Here is a 16,265-nt window from a genome sequence, read left to right as displayed (position 1 = left end):
GAACCAGTCCATGGAGTAGTGACAGTGGTGGTAGGAACTGGAGTTTCTATCACTAAAGTATTAGTGCCATCAGTACCAGTTCTGGTCAACGTAGTGGTGAATGAGCCAGTCCATGGAGTGGTGACAGTGGTGGTAGGAATTGGGGTTTCAATGATCACGGTGTTAGTACCGTCGGTACCAGTTTTTGTGATTGTGGTGGTGATGTTACCAGTCCAAGGGGTAGTATAGGTTGTAGCTGGGACAGGAGTTTCGATGATAACAGTATTCGTACCATCAGTTCCTCTGGCCGTTGTGGTGGTCGTAATAGTTCCTGTCCATGCAGTAGTCCGTGTGACAACAGGCGATGGTACTTCAACAATGACTGTTGCAGTTTGCCCTGGAGTGGCACTGCGGGTAATCGAAGTAGTGACCAGTCCACTCCAAGTGCTAGTAATAGTAGTGGTTGGAACTGGAACGTCGACAACAACCGTTCTAGTGTTACCTTCACCACTTGAAAAGGGTAATGTTGTAACTGAGGTAGTTGACCCGGTATAAGTCACAGTGATAATCTTCACCCTCCCACCGTTAGAATTGGGATCTGAGTTCTGGTAACGACCCCAAGATCTCACATCATCATTGGTGGCTTTCTTACCGCTCTTACAAGTGTAGGTATCGGTATACCTAGTAAAAAGCCCTGTGCTTCCAGCAGGATTGTCAGAAAGCATGTCAATGAAAGGTCTGTAGCCTGCAGGGATGTTAGAATATGTGATTTGGTACCCAGTTGGTGAACAGGTAGCCTTAAATTGGAAGTCCTTGCTAAAGCTTTTGGGAAATAACCAACCGTTGAGATTATTGGAAATACCAGCATGAACAGTCTCACAGTCAATATTGGATTGTTCCACAGCGATCCCAAGAGTACCAGAAGCATAACCATCTGGACAATCGCCTGCCAACAGGTACAATTCATAAAGATTCAAGTTTGGAAGGACTCTGGTATTAAAATTCAAACCGCTAGGAATGTTCCCGTTGTTATTCCCACCCTCAAAGGTAGCAGTAGTGGAAAGAACATTGTTGCCATCTCTGAAAGTTACTGTGTTGGTTCCAGGGTTGAAAACCTTTGCCGCCTCTAAATCGACGGAGTTCGCAGAACTTCCAGTGTTGAGAACGAGCGGCAACTTTAAAGTTCCGAATGCCTCTTTGATGTTATCTGTTTCCTTGATTGAATTGGTAGCGGTACATTCAACTGAAGAATAAGCAACAACAAGCTCACCGCCTATCAAGTTACATGTGGCATAAGTATCGCCGTCTGCTGTCAATGCTATGGTACTGGTTGTGGAAATGAATTTGAAAACGTAAGGCATCGTAAGTGTGAAGGTGTCCCCAGGCGAGATTTTGTCACTATCCATTTCCCAACTAAGAGTTGCAAACCAAGTTGGGGACGCCGGAGTCTTGTTTGGGTAGTAGGACCCTGGTGGCATCTGGTAAACAAAAGAATCTAAACTCTTGAAAACACCAGAAACCTGCTTACCGGCGGCGAGTGCAACACCTCCGGCAAAGGCCACGATATTTAGTATCTTCATTAGTGATTTGCTAAGATGAAAACCAGGAAGACCAATCCCTTAAATAACTGCACAAAAATTTAGCCTACGTCTCTGATACCATCGCTTAAGGCACTAATGGAATTAATACGGCCGAATTAGATGTGACTCTCCTTAAATTATTAACTAAAGCAAGGCTGATGTGCACATTTATTGTTCTTTTTCTTATTGTCATGCATACTGCATCAGGCGTAGAATATGGTTTTGTCGTATATTTCGCAACTGGTGGTCCATCATGCATATCGGAAAAACAGAAATCTCTTGGCGCACCCTCCTTCCTCGGTCTGATGTAGAAATACAATTCGGCAGAACAGCAGACCAATTATTGCTGCTAGCGAATTACATTAGAAACCAGGCTTAGTGTCTTCGACTAGTGAGACCTTTGACATCCTACCATCCAATCAACGTGTGGGACTCGAAGTGAAAATATTAGAACTCCAATAACTGACCTAACTTCCAAGCACCCCGCCCTGGGTATCATAACATTATCTCAAATTATTGTTCAATTTCTTGTTTGAGGTTATGACTCGCTTTCGTGTTCTCGACAACTCGTAAGATTCGGTGTTCAACATAAACCTTATCTTTGACACTAGTATTCCTTATAGTTACCGATTTTTATTGCATGTGAACAAAGACAGTCATTTATTGTGGGCATTCTTCCAACGTGCACTTTCTTGTTCATGTATTAATGAAATTACACTTTTACGGCAGAGAACACGAATAAACTTTCTAAGAATAGGGTTCCGATTTCAGATGCATGCGGCTCTAAAAAATATAATTCGGACAGGGATCTCACTGTTAAATAGAAGGCGTCCTTGGGGCATTGGAGGGAGATAGGACCCAAGCGAAGAAGTGATCTTTAAAATGCCGAACCTGGGGCTAATTCAGGGTAGTAACAGTAAAAGTCATGCGTCAATACTCCAATCGAATTGTCTCTAGGATATTCTTTCCCTTAGCAAGGGTTCATGTTTCTCTTTTCAATTTTGTGCGACTTTTCAAAATATGCATGACTTTTCGAATCTTCAATCTCATCTTCGTTTTTCGTCACCAGATTCGATTTAATTGCAGAGCACAAAACTAGATTCCTTGGAACAAACTTCGAATCATGCAAGGAAACTACGGAGACACAAGTGGAAGCCTCAAATGTGGACTATTTGAGATTTCTTTTTTTTATGTTTGTACCATACTTTATAGGAGGAAGCACACGTGATGCCTACCTCGACATTTCGGGTTTCTTATCTTTGAATAGAAATATGAAGCACAGTCTCATTCCTTGGGTGTTACTTCCGCTTCATATCAGAATACATACTAGTTTTGTCAATTTGCCAACCAAAACCAATTTCCCTCTTGATATGTCACTACACTGTAGGATGAGGCGCAGGGCACTATTCCCCTGCTGAAAAATGTGCGGACGATGCCGCACAATGCAGATTGCGGACCATTGTGGCTTCCTTAAGACTATTTTTTAACTTTATTTTCCGAAGGTGCCATGGCTAAAACATATATGTGGAGATAAAAGAGGGGATTTTCGTAAAGAAGCACATAGCCAAGAATGATCTCAGACACTTTAGGTGCTATTGGCACTCTTCATAAGCAGGTTTCATTTACAAGTACTCTGTGAATTAACGTAATCTTTCAATTTGTTTTTTCTAATATTGCTCTTCCGCTCTGAAAGAGATGACAGGGCAAGAGAATCAGGGGTACAACTAGCAAAATCTCTATTCCTCTTTTGGCTAATCGTCAAGTCTTGGAGAGCAATAATGAGGATAAATTTTTCAAAGTTAAATAATTCAAGATCATCCGATTACGATGCATGAACATCTAAATCTTTTTAGATTAGATTAAGAAATGAATCTACCCGTCTAGAAGCATGTTTTTTGCCCATATTTTAGAGGCTTAAGTGAGCACTTATCCGCAATTCTAGAAATCATCTCCCCAATTAAAGTTACTCGATGATGAGCAAAACTACCAGACCCATACCATTGATAAATTAAGAAATAGGCAAATAGGGTTTTTGTTCGATCTAGTTTGGTATATAGAAAGGGACTTTTTGCTATCATAAGGAGTTCTCGTTGAATTTCATTTCATCTATTAGGTCCCCCAGCGCCCGTCAGAGCTGCTCGTCTATGCCCAGGAGACTCAAGTAGCCGTGCGTCAAGGTCCAAGCGAATCTAGCGACGTGCGTCGAAGCCAATGAACAGTTCTAGCCGCGCGTCTAGGTCCAAGCAGTGAGAGTAACCGCTCGTCTAAGGGGATAAGGACCTGAGATACTACTCGTTTACTTTAACTTGCATACGAAGAGAGAGACGAGTCGGCAATGTAGTCGCACCTAGAACAAGAAAAGTGGCATACTTGAGTGAAATTCTGTATAAGCGGAAGATCAACGCAAAGGTTTTCGTTTAATGAATTATACAGGACAATTTTCACGCCGTCTCTTGTCCGATCAAGTTTACGAGTTTTCTAGAGACTTCATCTTTCTTTGCCATAATATTCAGGTACTTGAATACTCCCATTTATTCTATGAAATTAAATATGTTTGATTGTAATTCATAAAAACATTGAAACTTGCATCAAGTTTTCAAAGTCATAGGCTGAACAATTGAAGGCATTTCCATGATAATGAAACCCTCAATATGGTTCAGCTTTGATGAAATACTAGACTACGCAGAACTGAATTAAGATACATGATCATAAGTCAAAAACTAAAACGAGTATCTGAAATAAGGATTTTGTTTGTCTGTTAGGTCTGCAAACTCAATATGTTGGATTTCCCCAAACTTTTCCTTTTCCAAGTCATTTTCACGTTTGTCCTTCAGTCTATTCTCGAACCAATAGGTAACAAAGATTAGTATCAAAATGACAGCTGAAAGCAATGAAAAAACAGCTATACAAGTTTTTGCTGTAGAGTAATGAGGAGCCTCGGAAGCTAAAAATGTTTGTGGTCCTATCAAGTTACCCACACAATAACCGATTAACAAAATAGCATTGACTGTCGTTTTCTTTGTATGGCCTGCAACATTACTTGCAACGCTTGACAATATGCATATAAAGGAAACGGGACCGACAGCTTGAATCCAGTAGCCTGCTAACTGAACCTTGTTATTACTTGCGAATGACAATAATAGTTGACCAAGCACACTGATCCACAGTGCCAATATTGCCCAAAACATTCTAGACTTCACATACTTTGAGAAGTACGCAAAGAGAGAACAGACAACGAACTCAATCGCCCCATTCGGAATCTGCATAAGTAAAGCTTTTTTGGTAGAAAACCCTAGATCGCTTGTTAAGAGAATGCTAGAGAAGTTAGTAAGACCTCCATTGGGTATGTTCCCTGTAATTGCAGTAAAGAAAAATAGCCATGTTTTGATATCAAGAAATGCCTCTTTGAATTGATTCCACTTAAAGTGTTTATTTCCGAATCCTTGTTGATTGGCTCGTATGCGGGCCACCACTAGTAGCTTTTCCTCCTCATTTAAGAACCAGGCATTAGCAGGGCTGTCAGGAAGATGAACTAGAATAATAATTCCCAAGAAGATTGTTAATGCGCCTGTGATAATAAAGACAAGCTTCCATGCTGCTAAGGAATAATTCTTCTCATCTTCTAAAATGTTGTACGCAATTGCCCCACTTCCTATAATTGTTCCAATCCCATTAGAAGAGAACCATAGAGCAGTTCGTAAAAATGTCTCCTCTTTGCGATAATACTGCCCAGTGATGATAACAAATGCTGGGGTAATACTCGATTCAAGCATTCCAAGGATAGTACGCAACGTAATAAAACCCGCATAGTTAGGAACAGAATGAAGACAAAGTACAATACCCCACAAGACCACAAAAATACCAACAGCTTTAGCAACGGGAAATTTCTGTAATATTCTGACAGCAGGATATTCGAAGAATAGATATCCAAGATAGAATGCAGAGCCAGACCAAGAGAACATATCACCTTTCATTTCCAAGTCTGACCTGAGACCCAAAATTGAGGCATAAGAATTTGAAACCTTATCCATGTATTGGAAACAATACAAAAGACACATTATAGGCATTAAATACCAGTCAATCTTCCATAGCAACTTCCGATCTTTTTCCAAGTCGAGCTCAATACTGTGGTCTTGGTGCTGCAATAGTAAAAGCATGGCCTCATCGCGATCTCCAGCTTTGACCAATTTTCCATTTTGAGACAGAAGAATTGACTCTCCATCAGCGTGGGAGTCTATTTCTGACAATGTAATACCTGCATTTTGATCGCCTTTCTTCTCATAAGAACCTCCGATGTTTGACATTCTTTTAACGGTATCAGTATAGAGGAAGCAGTAGAAGATTTAAGTAGCTCCATTCAACAGCCACAATCCTGTTTCCTTACTGTGTGAATACACATTTTAGGCCAGCCACATTAATATAGCACGATTACAATAGAGAGGGTTGGAGGAATCGAAGTTCTAAGAACCAAACAAAGTAGTGCACAGTGAAAATAACCGGATCCAATCGGATCCTCTTATCAGCAATGCTATATTTCCAGTTAAGCGCCACAATGTAATCAATGATAACGATATCAGCAGTTTCCCAGCCGCATTCCAGTCGTTGCATCATACTTGATTGATATTAGAAGCACTCAGGAAAATTACGCACTTGACGCATCCTAATTGAGGCTGGTGTGGTTTGACAGAAAAGAGAAAATGTATCAGAATTGACAGGAGTCTGCTATGCTTACTTATTAATCAATAACAAGGAGGCAGAGAAATAAGAGTAATAAATTAGATACGTGTATTTGCTATGTAAGACTCTAGGACTGCATACAGCCGCTTTCTTAAGCTGGATTCAATGATTTTGGTTCTTGAGAATTTCTGCAAAATTTCTACAATAAAAGAGATAATTCATAATTTCCGTATATTTTCAGCTGGCTTTGGTGATATTCATTTCCGGACCACGAATTCAGACTTACTTTATTCTCAACTCCCAGAAGGTTGTGTGCTGGGCATACTTATTTTTTGACATGCCAGAACTAGAAAGTATTGCGACCACAACGTGATTATTCCATGCATTATCACTATATTACGGGGGTCAAGTAATTGGCTCACACTGTCTGCACAATAGAGATTGGCTCGAGAGGATGATCAATTCGAGCGGTGTTCACTGGACCAGCTCAATCGAACGAAATACGCCCCAGGCCCCTTGAATATGTGCCCTGCTACCCCATCCAAGAAATCTTCCCGGCTCGCACTTTTCGCTTAGCTGACTGCATATACTGCCTGAACATAAACAGAACAAGCAGGCTACAGCAAACATAAACACATCTGCCAACTCAGCGTTAACTGCACAGCGTTCGAGTGTCTGTTGTATCTCAATAACAAGCGACCAACGTGAAGATTTTTCCAGTTCAGATACTTCAGCAGCACCACCACGTTTGAGGCAAATTTCACGTGTCACAATGACCCAAGAGCTGCTAGACGATACAGAAGTGCATGTGTCCAATGGAACTCAGGAAGCTGGAGACAGGAATACCGAGAGTAGAGATACTCCGGTGAATGGAGGAGTGGAACATACTAAAAGTGAGGCCCTGGCCAACGAAAACAGCCCAGATGATGGCGAAGCAACCGAAGAGGTTGGCTATGTCGAGACCATCAAGAACACAATCAGTCCTTACATCCCAGCTGTTTTCGTCAATTCCGCGGATCCGGAAGAAGATACCCAAAATACCAACGACAAGAAACCAAATCGCCCATTGCGTGAAGTTGAAGACTTTAATGAAATCCACAAATCAGTCAGCCGGGAGTCTGCCACTTCTGAAAAGAAAAAACCCAAAAAGAAGGAACCAGTGCACTTGAACCACGAATCTCCCAAAGTGGTAGGAAACCCTTGGACATTTTTCAACCAATTTACCGATACACAAGAGGCACGATATGACAACGAGGAGCAGGAAGAAATGGACAGCGTGTCTTACAATGGACGAGACGAGCCCAATGAATACCCTGGTCCTGAAGAAGGACCTTCAACTCCTGTTTCGCCCAATGATAGTGCAGTGTTACCAGACACCCCCAATTCACAACACAATGAATATGTTGATGCGGTAGATGATGGCCAGGAACACAACTCATGGTCTTTCTTTCCATTTTCACGTCGTGCTCAAGAAGCGAATAGTCCCACTTCGGGCAAAATTCCTTCACATGTTGATGATTCAAATAAGCCACCAAAATTAATGAAGCGTATAAGAGCATTCCGGACCAGAAAAAAGGACCGCCAGGGAAAAAAGTCCATCAGCGCAGTAGATTTCACTGCTGATGAGGAAGATATGGCTACAACTAGAAGGGCGCAAGCATTGGTAGGCAGATTGGCTGTCAGTGCGGATGCTATTGGCTTACTTGCATCATGTCTATTAGAAGATGAGAGAGGAATTGGAAGAGCACCTCTATTGTTGACATTATTAGGTTTCAGAATTACTGATACCTCTCCTAATATTGGTACCAAAATAAGAAGATTTAGAATCGATTTGGAGTATGGTGTTGGACCTCAAAGGCTCCAATGGTCAGTGGAAAAGAATGCCAAGGACTTGTTGTACTTGCACTCAAGGTTCAAGTTCGAAAAATGGAGAAATGAAGTTAGAAGTATCAAGACAGACCTTCCTAAGTACCCTATTCCTCCTTTGAGGAATGCTGAAGGGGTGAATAACAGGTCAAAATCTAAAAACCACTTGAAATCAGGAGCAAATGAGGAGTTACATGAAGATAATTCATCAATTCAAACAAATCATACACTCAGGGGCCACTTGGCAAACTTAAGATCGCAACTCAGTAGCATTAATTCAACCTATAGTGAAGAGCAATCACCAGAACAAGTCAGAGCAAGAATCACTAAGAACCAGGAGTATATCAAAGAGGTGACAAACTATTTGAATGATCTTATAACATTAGTCGCATTAAGAGCCCAATCAAACAAGTTATTTCAGTTTTTTGAGATTTCTCCACTTTCCTCATTATTAAGTTATGAAACTGGTTACATTGGAAAACAGGGTGTTATTCACTTAGGAGGAACGGCTAAGTCCCAAGGATGGAGAGTCGGCCATTTCAAAGCGAACGATCTTAAGGGGATGATTGACAGACGTTCTGAAAAATGGTTATTGATCAGAAATTCCTACGTTATGTATGTTGCTGATATCAACTCCACACTACCTTTAGATGTGTTCTTGGTTGACTCGAATTTCAGGATTACTTTCAAGGGTGATACCGAGCAAGGAAAAGATGACGAAGAATCGGACTATGATGATTCTTCCTTGATTCAAATGAAGTTAGGTGAGGAAACACTTGAAAACGAATCTTCTCACAAGAACGTTTTTCAACACTTAAAAATAACTTTGGAAAATTCAGAAAGAAAAATGGTTCTTGTTCCAAAATCTATTAAGGAACAAAAATTATGGATTAAGTCATTGCTGGAAATGAAAAACTCAACGATATATTCTAATGCAAATAGATTCGGATCATTTGCACCAATTAGAAAAAATTCTTTTGCTCAATGGTTCGTTGATGGTAGAGATTATTTCTGGGCAGTCTCCTCTGCGTTAGAAATGGCAAAAGATGTTATCTTTATTCACGATTGGTGGTTATCTCCAGAGTTATATTTGAGACGGCCTGCTAATGGTAATCAGCAATGGAGAATTGATAGAATTCTTCAGAGAAAAGCAAAACAAGGTGTCAAGATTTACGTTATAGTGTATCGTAATGTGGGGACCACGGTAGCAACAGACTCGCTTTATACAAAGCATTCAATTTTATCTCTTGACGAAGAAAATATTCATGTCATTAGATCACCAAACCAATTACTTCAAAATACTTATTTTTGGGCGCATCATGAGAAGTTATGTATCATTGACCATACCGTGGCATTCCTTGGAGGAATTGATTTATGTTATGGTAGATACGATACACCTGACCATGTTTTGACAGATGATTCTGAGGTGAATTTTGAATCCTTGCTGGCTGAAGAGAGGTTATCTCCCGAAGATTTTGTCAAATTTCAAGTGTTCCCAGGTAAGGATTACTCAAATCCTCGTGTTAAAGATTTTTTCGGCCTAGACAAACCTTATGAGTCTATGTATGATAGAAATTCTGTTCCTAGAATGCCTTGGCACGATGTTCATATGGTTACTTCTGGTAAAGTGGCTAGAGATTTGGCCAGACATTTTGTTCAAAGATGGAATTACTTGCTTAGACAGAAGAGACCAAGTAGATTTACTCCTTTACTTACTCCACCATCTGATTTAACTGATGAAGAGGTTGAGCACTTGGGTCTCAATGGTACTTGTGAAGTTCAGTTGATTAGATCATCGGGCAGCTGGTCTTTGGGTCTAAAAGAGCATGAGCAGAGCATCCAGAATGCTTATTTGAAGTTGATTGAAACTTCAGAACATTTTGTATATATCGAGAATCAGTTTTTCATCACATCCTGTTTCATTGATGGTACAGAAATTAAGAATAGAATCGGAGATGCTTTGGTTGATAGAATTATCAAGGCTCATAATGAAGGCACTAATTGGAGGGCCATTATTGTTATTCCACTAATGCCCGGCTTTGAATCCCAGGTGGACGAGCCTGATGGTTCATCTGTCAGAGTGATCATGCAATGTCAGTACATGTCTATTTCAAGAGGTACTACGTCAATCTATGCAAAATTGAGGAAGTATGGAATCGAACCTGATGACTATATTCAATTCTTTTCATTAAGAAAATGGGGTAGAATTGGGCCTGATAGAACCTTAGTTACCGAACAATTGTACATTCATGCCAAGACCATGATTGTTGATGATAGGGTTGCTCTTATCGGAAGTGCAAACATCAATGAGAGATCTATGAGAGGTGTTAGAGACTCAGAAGTGGCAGCTGTAGTCAGAGATCAATCTATGATTAGTACAACCATGGATGGCGAGCCCTATTTGGCTGCCAAGTTTGCCCATACACTTCGTATGAGATTGATGAGGGAGCATCTTGGAGTCAATGTCGATATCTTAGATATTGTTGAGAGAAGATTTAAGAGGTTTGAAGAAGTTGCTAAATCGTCCGTTGGGTTGAAGGCAGTCACCAATAAGTTTAAGAACCGTGAGCATGCAATTATGTCCGCCATGGTTGAAATTGCATCTAGAGATATTTTGGATGAGAAAGAAGGTACTTTCAGATGGAAGAATTTCCAGGAGTCCAAGAACTTGCAAACCGAGGCTGCGGAAGTTGAGCTCGACGAGGAGACAAAATCTGACGAGCAGAAAATCCCTACCCCATTACCATTACCACTTTCTTTCAACAATAGAACTGGTCCCCATGAGGCCAATACTGGTATCAGAGACAAAAAGAAGCATTCATACGATGCCAGAGTTCAACATTCTGATAAGCACAAAAAGGACGTCTATGGTGATGGTCCTGATAAATATAAAACTAAATTGGCGAAACGGGCAAGACTTAACGCTAGTCGGTTTTTGAAAGATCTTGCCAAGCAAGCAATGAAGAATAATCCGACATCCTCATTCTTGCCAGATATCCATAACGTGAAGGATTTCTTAGAAGCTGATGATTTTGATATAATCGACGAGATTGATGAAGAATCTGAAAAATTGATCAATGAACGAAACAAGGAAAGATGGGCATTGTTAAAGAAAATATCTTACTTGCAAAGAGTCGCAGCAAAGGAAAAGGAAGACAATGAACATGAAGCTAAGAGAAGAGTCGACGCAGGAATGGAGCCTAGCATCAAGCAACCCCGCAAAAACTCCAGTTACAACGGTTCGGGAAGTCCTGAACCCGAAAAGATTTCAGTAAACATTACTGATGGAGACATTCAAGCACCACTTGATACACCAGAGGACGCAGCTGATGGCTCAATTTCAGAAAAAGAAAAGAAGGGAGAAACAGTTGAGGGCCATAGCGAACAAATCCCTATTGTTACCCTTGATGAACAAGGAACAAGGGATATTCTTCAAAGTATCAACCCCAAGGGCGACGTTCACTTTAGTAAGTATGTCGATCCCTATGGTTTTGAGGATCCATTATATTTTGAATTCTATGAAGATCTTTGGTACGAGCATGCCAGAAGGAATACTGAGATGTTTAGGTTGATCTTCCATACGCAACCTGATGATTATGCCATTTCATGGAAGGATTACAAGCACTACTCCAAGTTACAGAGAGCATTCTATTTGTCACAACAACAAGAGGCAAAGGAAAGAGTCAAACAACGCACAAGAACGAGCTTGTCCGATGAATCGGAAAGCGAAGACGAATTTGCAGTACATCGTCATAAAAGAAGCAGTACGGCTACGATCAACATGAAAACATTTGATCAAGAACAACAGGGATTGTTAGGGCATGCGCCACCACCTAGAGGCGCCCCAGAACCGGGCCCTGGTAACAGGCGGAGATTTGGACGTCAACTGAGTAAGAAATTACACCAGGCAAATGCCAAATCTTCACTCCAAGATGAATATGATGCTTCAGACAACGAGCATGATGATTTGATCGAAGAGGAGGATGAAGATGATGACGAAGAACAACTCCCGGAAAAAGCAGCTACGCAACGCGTTGAAGACGAAACTGAAACCGAAGTACCCACCGAGGAACCAAAGTCTTCGGAAGCTGACTCAACTCCTAAATCAAGACTTGAAAGTGGATTTACTGCAAGCTCCACCAAAAAGCCACGTCCTAAGAGAAGTTTCTTGACCCGCAGAAGACTTCGTTCCGGCGAGAGAATCTTCGATCGGGATTCAGCAGAGCGAATCTTGAACGAGATTCAGGGCCACTTGGTCATGTTCCCAGTTGACTGGTTGATGAGGGAATTGGAGGGAGGAAACTGGTTCTATAACACCGATAGAATTCCTCCCATCGAAATTTACGATTGAGCGCAGTACTCCAGCCATGAAAGAATATCAATACGGTACAAACAATTGTTGATACCGCTCCGGTATTCACAGTGCTGCCTTAACGGTTTACCTATTTCTATATACAACATTGCATCTTAATTTTAGCTATCTTTGTAGGTGACATCTCGCTTTGGTGCATTGTCGCATCCACGCCCCGATTTGATCTCGATCTACCGTTGCTAGGTGATCACATGATGTGGGCTAAGTGTCATCAACGCGTCCACTCATACTTGCCTTCTCCAACATGTTTCTCCAATTGCTTTCGTATGTCGGCATAGTGGTGGGGTTTATCTTCCTCATACTATCCATTGCCTCCGGATTATACTACATATCTGAATTAGTGGAGGAACATTCCGAACCAACCAAAAGATTCTTGACCCGACTCATATACGTGCTGATCGTGGCATTTGTGTTATTATGGCTCTTTGACAGGTTCCCCTTCTTCCTCACGGCCTTTTCCATATTCTCCTACTGGGTGTATCTTCAGAACTTGAACAAGTTTCCCTATGTGCAGCTTACGTCGCCTGTGTTTCTCGTTTCATGCGTGTTGGTGATTGCCAACCACTTCTTGTGGTTCAACCATTTCCACAACCCGTACATCCCTCCGTTGGAAGAGAGATTGCAGCCAGGGTACGTTCCTCCAACAATTCCTACTTTCGTTGAGGTTTGTTCGTTCTTTGGCTTGGGGGTATGGTTTGTTCCATTTGCCTTGTTTGTTAGTTTGAGTGCCCACGACAACTTGTTGCCCCATCATGTGGAGAGCAGCAATAGCAAGAAGAAGTCCAACGGGTTGGCCAAGGTCGTGGTGGGAAGAATAAGAGATTGGATTTTTGAGGTGAGCAGAAGGTTGGGATACGAACTCGACAAGAACAGGGGTGTTTTGGTCTGATTGCACACCTGCTGGCACATTCGCTTACTGCTGTTAAGTTGCAGGTCTGTCTAATATAAATTCATTATCTGAGTAACTCTGATAAATTAGGTATTAAGAGTCAAAGGAAGCGTGGCCAACCTATAAGGGATTCTCCCAATGCCTATCTTCAAACAATAGTCGGTCAATTCTTTCATTGGTGTAATTTCTTGCTACTTTAACGGTTGGCCCGTTAAAATCTTGAACCATCATTTCAATGCGTATTCTGTGCTGAACTTTGCAGATATCATGCGTACGCTATGAGACTACTATAACAGCGTAGTAAATATTTATTAAATACGTAATTCGTTACTAATTTTTAAATTTAATCGTTACCTTTTTTCCAAGCTGAAGTCTGCAGTGAACCTAACTGACTGATTCCTTTCCTATCCCAAAAATTGTTTGACCGGTCCACCAATATCCTTCAAACTCAATAAGAAGGTGTCATGACCGTAGTTACTGACATCGTTACCCAATTCAAAGTATTCGATTTTTCCCTTACCTTTAATGTCTTCTTTGGCTTCGCCTAGCACCTTTGCAATTTCTCTTTGTTGCCAGACCGGGAAGAGAATGTCTGATTCAACACCAACAACCAATACATCATTGTTGGCTAATCTTTCCATTCCTTTACGCAAATCTTGGTACGATTCTTCTGGAGTAACGGTTGCTTTTCTGACCTGCTCTTGGTATGGCTTTTCGGGAATTGACAAGTCCTCTTCGATACTTTCTGCTGCATTGTATTTTTCTTGTGCAGATTTTCTATTTGACTTGGATTTCTCATAGTTGGAGTGTCTCAAGTCAAAAAGATCCATCGCTTTCAGAATATACAAGAACGAGTTAGCATCGTATTCCAAGCAGAACTTTTCACCAGCATGATCCAAATACGTTTCCACTAAGAAATCTGGACAGAGTGCTGGAGGCTTCAGTTCATCTGCTCTATTTCTACCGAACCTGTACTCCCATTCAGGGCCGGATCTATACGTAACAGTGGCAATTTCTCTGGCTAACTTCATTCCAACATGAGGTGGCACTTTCTCGTAGTAGAACCCTCTGTTCCAGTTGGCATCACTCATCAACACTTGCCTTTGGGTATGTCTTAATGCAATGGAATATGGGTGAGATCTGGCACACCCACTAATTGAGATTATCTTGTCAACTTCATCGGGAAACTCCCATGCATATGCTAAGGATTGCATGCCCCCCATCGAAGCACCGACAGAAGCATATATTTTCTTGACTCCAAATTCTCCTCTGATGAATTCACGCTGGGCTCTTACCATATCATTGACAGACAAGATAGGGAATCTGGTTCCGTAGTAGTCGTTGTTCGCAGGATCCTTTGACGAGGGGCCGGTTGAACCATAGCAGCCACCTAAAACATTAGTACAAACAACAAAGTACTTGTCGGTATCAATGTATTTCCCCGAACCAATGAACTCCTCCCACCATCCGTTCTTGAGGTTGTCTGGTTGCGATTTTGCATGCGACGAGGCCGAAAGCCCCGTATGAATGAGTATGAGATTAGACTTGTCCTCATTAAGTTTTCCCCAGGTTTCATATGCAATTTCGTATTCTGGCAAGAAGCCACCAAAATCAAGGAAGATGGGTTTCTTGGACTTGAAGATCTTGAATCCTGTCATAACCATAGAATATGAAGGTTCTGGTCCTCCTTCAAGAGAATTGATGGCAGACACAGAAGGAGAACACGATTGTGAAAGTGCCTCATTCTTCTTTTCCACCTTATCAAGACAGGGGAACGCTAACGGGGGGTTGGAACTTGTATGCTTTGGTGATTTTGCAGCAGTAGCACGGTGTGAGGCTGATCTGAAGGAAGCGATCGCTTTTGTTAAAACGCTGATTCGATTGGGGACCACACGGGGTAGCTTTACTAACGTTAGAAACATTCTTTGGCTGTGATAGTATGTAAAAGATGCCGTAGGACCAAGTTGTATAAGATTCTGATTAAGCAACTAGGATTATGAGATGTCACGTGCATGGTGATTATAGCTTAGCACGTGACTTGACTTTTCGGCAAAAAATAATGAAGGATGCGAGGTTCGAACTCGCGCGGACACTGTCCAGCAGATCTTAAGTCTGCCGCCTTAGACCACTCGGCCAACCCTCCAATAATTACTGAAAAAATTCGTAGGTTCTTCTGGACTGAGGTTTTTGTGGAAAATCAAATAATCGGCAAAACAAATAGATTACTGAGCTAAAATAGCACTCTTAATACTCTGAAATGAAAGATAGCCGTTATTTTCTATCAACTAACGAGAAAAATTTGCAGAATTGAACGGTTTGGAATTTCTATTAAGCAAATACTGCTCTGATTCGTTGGGTGTTTGAAAAGGCATTTTTGATAATTCATTTCAAGAAGCCACTATGTCTCCACAGCTGCAATTTCCATTTCTTTGTATTTCTTCCAACTAATCTAGTGATTCCAATGAGTCAATCACTCTTCTTCCTCAATTGTGGCAGGCATGTCTGTTACTGTATCATCGGTGCTAATGCCGCTGCAGCAGCATTTTCTGCCGAATTTGTTGTTGTATCAAAGAGATAACAGGGCGCATGGCCTGAAAATCACCGAAGCCAGGCCTATTTCTCCAAAACAAGTCACATCGCCACTAAACGTTTTCACAGTGATCTCAGAATAGCTTTATGCTTGAAATGATAGCTTCAAAAATAAATACAGGGGATAAGTAGTCCCAAACGCGCTTTGAGATCCGTGCATAGATACGGAGCGGTATCTAGTCCCTTTGCCTAGCACAAATAATACCTCCCTTCCAGCACTATGTAGCCAGGCGAAAATGAGAAATCCCCGGCTTACATAATCCCACACCAACATGCTCTTCACCACTGGGACTCTGGTGCCACGACAGCCTAC

The 16,265-nt window shown here is 41.4% G+C and overlaps 6 protein-coding genes and 1 non-coding gene across 7 annotated transcripts; 3 read left to right on the top strand and 4 right to left on the bottom strand.

Annotated features, from left to right (window-relative positions):
• Window positions 1–221: 221 nt before the first annotated feature.
• Window positions 222–1,523, bottom strand: CANTADRAFT_43063 (uncharacterized protein; the record flags this gene model as incomplete). Its single annotated transcript, XM_020208932.1, has 1 exon — window positions 222–1,523. A coding segment is annotated over one exon (1,302 nt), but the record flags the coding sequence as incomplete, so codon positions are not given.
• Window positions 1,524–4,066: 2,543 nt separating this feature from the next.
• CANTADRAFT_25999 (allantoate permease family MFS transporter) lies at window positions 4,067–6,226 on the bottom strand. The gene has a single exon (XM_020207616.1). The coding sequence runs from the start codon at window positions 5,861–5,863 to the stop codon at window positions 4,280–4,282; it is 1,584 nt and encodes a 527-aa protein (XP_020065556.1). The 5' UTR covers window positions 5,864–6,226; the 3' UTR covers window positions 4,067–4,279.
• Window positions 6,227–7,296: 1,070 nt separating this feature from the next.
• On the top strand, window positions 7,297–12,453 carry PLD1 (phospholipase D; the record flags this gene model as incomplete). Its single annotated transcript, XM_020208756.2, has 3 exons — window positions 7,297–7,552; window positions 7,610–11,844; window positions 12,010–12,453. Coding segments are annotated over 3 exons (4,935 nt in total), but the record flags the coding sequence as incomplete, so codon positions are not given.
• A 265-nt stretch (window positions 12,454–12,718) lies between these two features.
• Window positions 12,719–13,363, top strand: CANTADRAFT_6064 (uncharacterized protein; the record flags this gene model as incomplete). Its single annotated transcript, XM_020210816.1, has 1 exon — window positions 12,719–13,363. The coding sequence occupies one exon, from the start codon at window positions 12,719–12,721 to the stop codon at window positions 13,361–13,363; it is 645 nt and encodes a 214-aa protein (XP_020065554.1).
• Window positions 13,364–13,659: 296 nt separating this feature from the next.
• CANTADRAFT_25997 (uncharacterized protein) lies at window positions 13,660–15,329 on the bottom strand. Its single transcript, XM_020207615.1, has one exon. The coding sequence runs from the start codon at window positions 15,283–15,285 to the stop codon at window positions 13,768–13,770; it is 1,518 nt and encodes a 505-aa protein (XP_020065553.1). The 5' UTR covers window positions 15,286–15,329; the 3' UTR covers window positions 13,660–13,767.
• A 94-nt stretch (window positions 15,330–15,423) lies between these two features.
• On the bottom strand, window positions 15,424–15,506 carry CANTADRAFT_t105. The gene has a single exon. It is a non-coding gene; the product is annotated as a tRNA-Leu (tRNA).
• A 168-nt stretch (window positions 15,507–15,674) lies between these two features.
• CANTADRAFT_25996 (uncharacterized protein) lies at window positions 15,675–16,169 on the top strand. Its single transcript, XM_020207614.1, has one exon. It carries the CDS (start codon window positions 15,862–15,864, stop codon window positions 16,033–16,035), a length of 174 nt encoding a protein of 57 aa, XP_020065552.1. The 5' UTR covers window positions 15,675–15,861; the 3' UTR covers window positions 16,036–16,169.
• Window positions 16,170–16,265: the final 96 nt, after the last annotated feature.

Source organism: Suhomyces tanzawaensis (genome assembly GCF_001661415.1).
Source record: "Suhomyces tanzawaensis NRRL Y-17324 unplaced genomic scaffold CANTAscaffold_3, whole genome shotgun sequence".
In the NCBI taxonomy this organism is placed as follows: Eukaryota; Fungi; Ascomycota; class Pichiomycetes; order Serinales; family Debaryomycetaceae; genus Suhomyces; species Suhomyces tanzawaensis.
The sequence above is the reverse complement of the archived record's forward strand: the minus strand, read 5'-3'. Positions and strand labels throughout refer to the sequence as shown.

Bases quoted from the DNA above. Each gene is read 5' to 3' on its own strand.
- CANTADRAFT_25997 (XM_020207615.1), bottom strand. From the start codon at position 15,285: ATGTTTCTAACGTTAGTAAAGCTACCCCGTGTGGTCCCCAATCGAATC.
- CANTADRAFT_25996 (XM_020207614.1), top strand. From the start codon at position 15,862: ATGTCTGTTACTGTATCATCGGTGCTAATGCCGCTGCAGCAGCATTTT.
- CANTADRAFT_25999 (XM_020207616.1), bottom strand. From the start codon at position 5,863: ATGTCAAACATCGGAGGTTCTTATGAGAAGAAAGGCGATCAAAATGCA.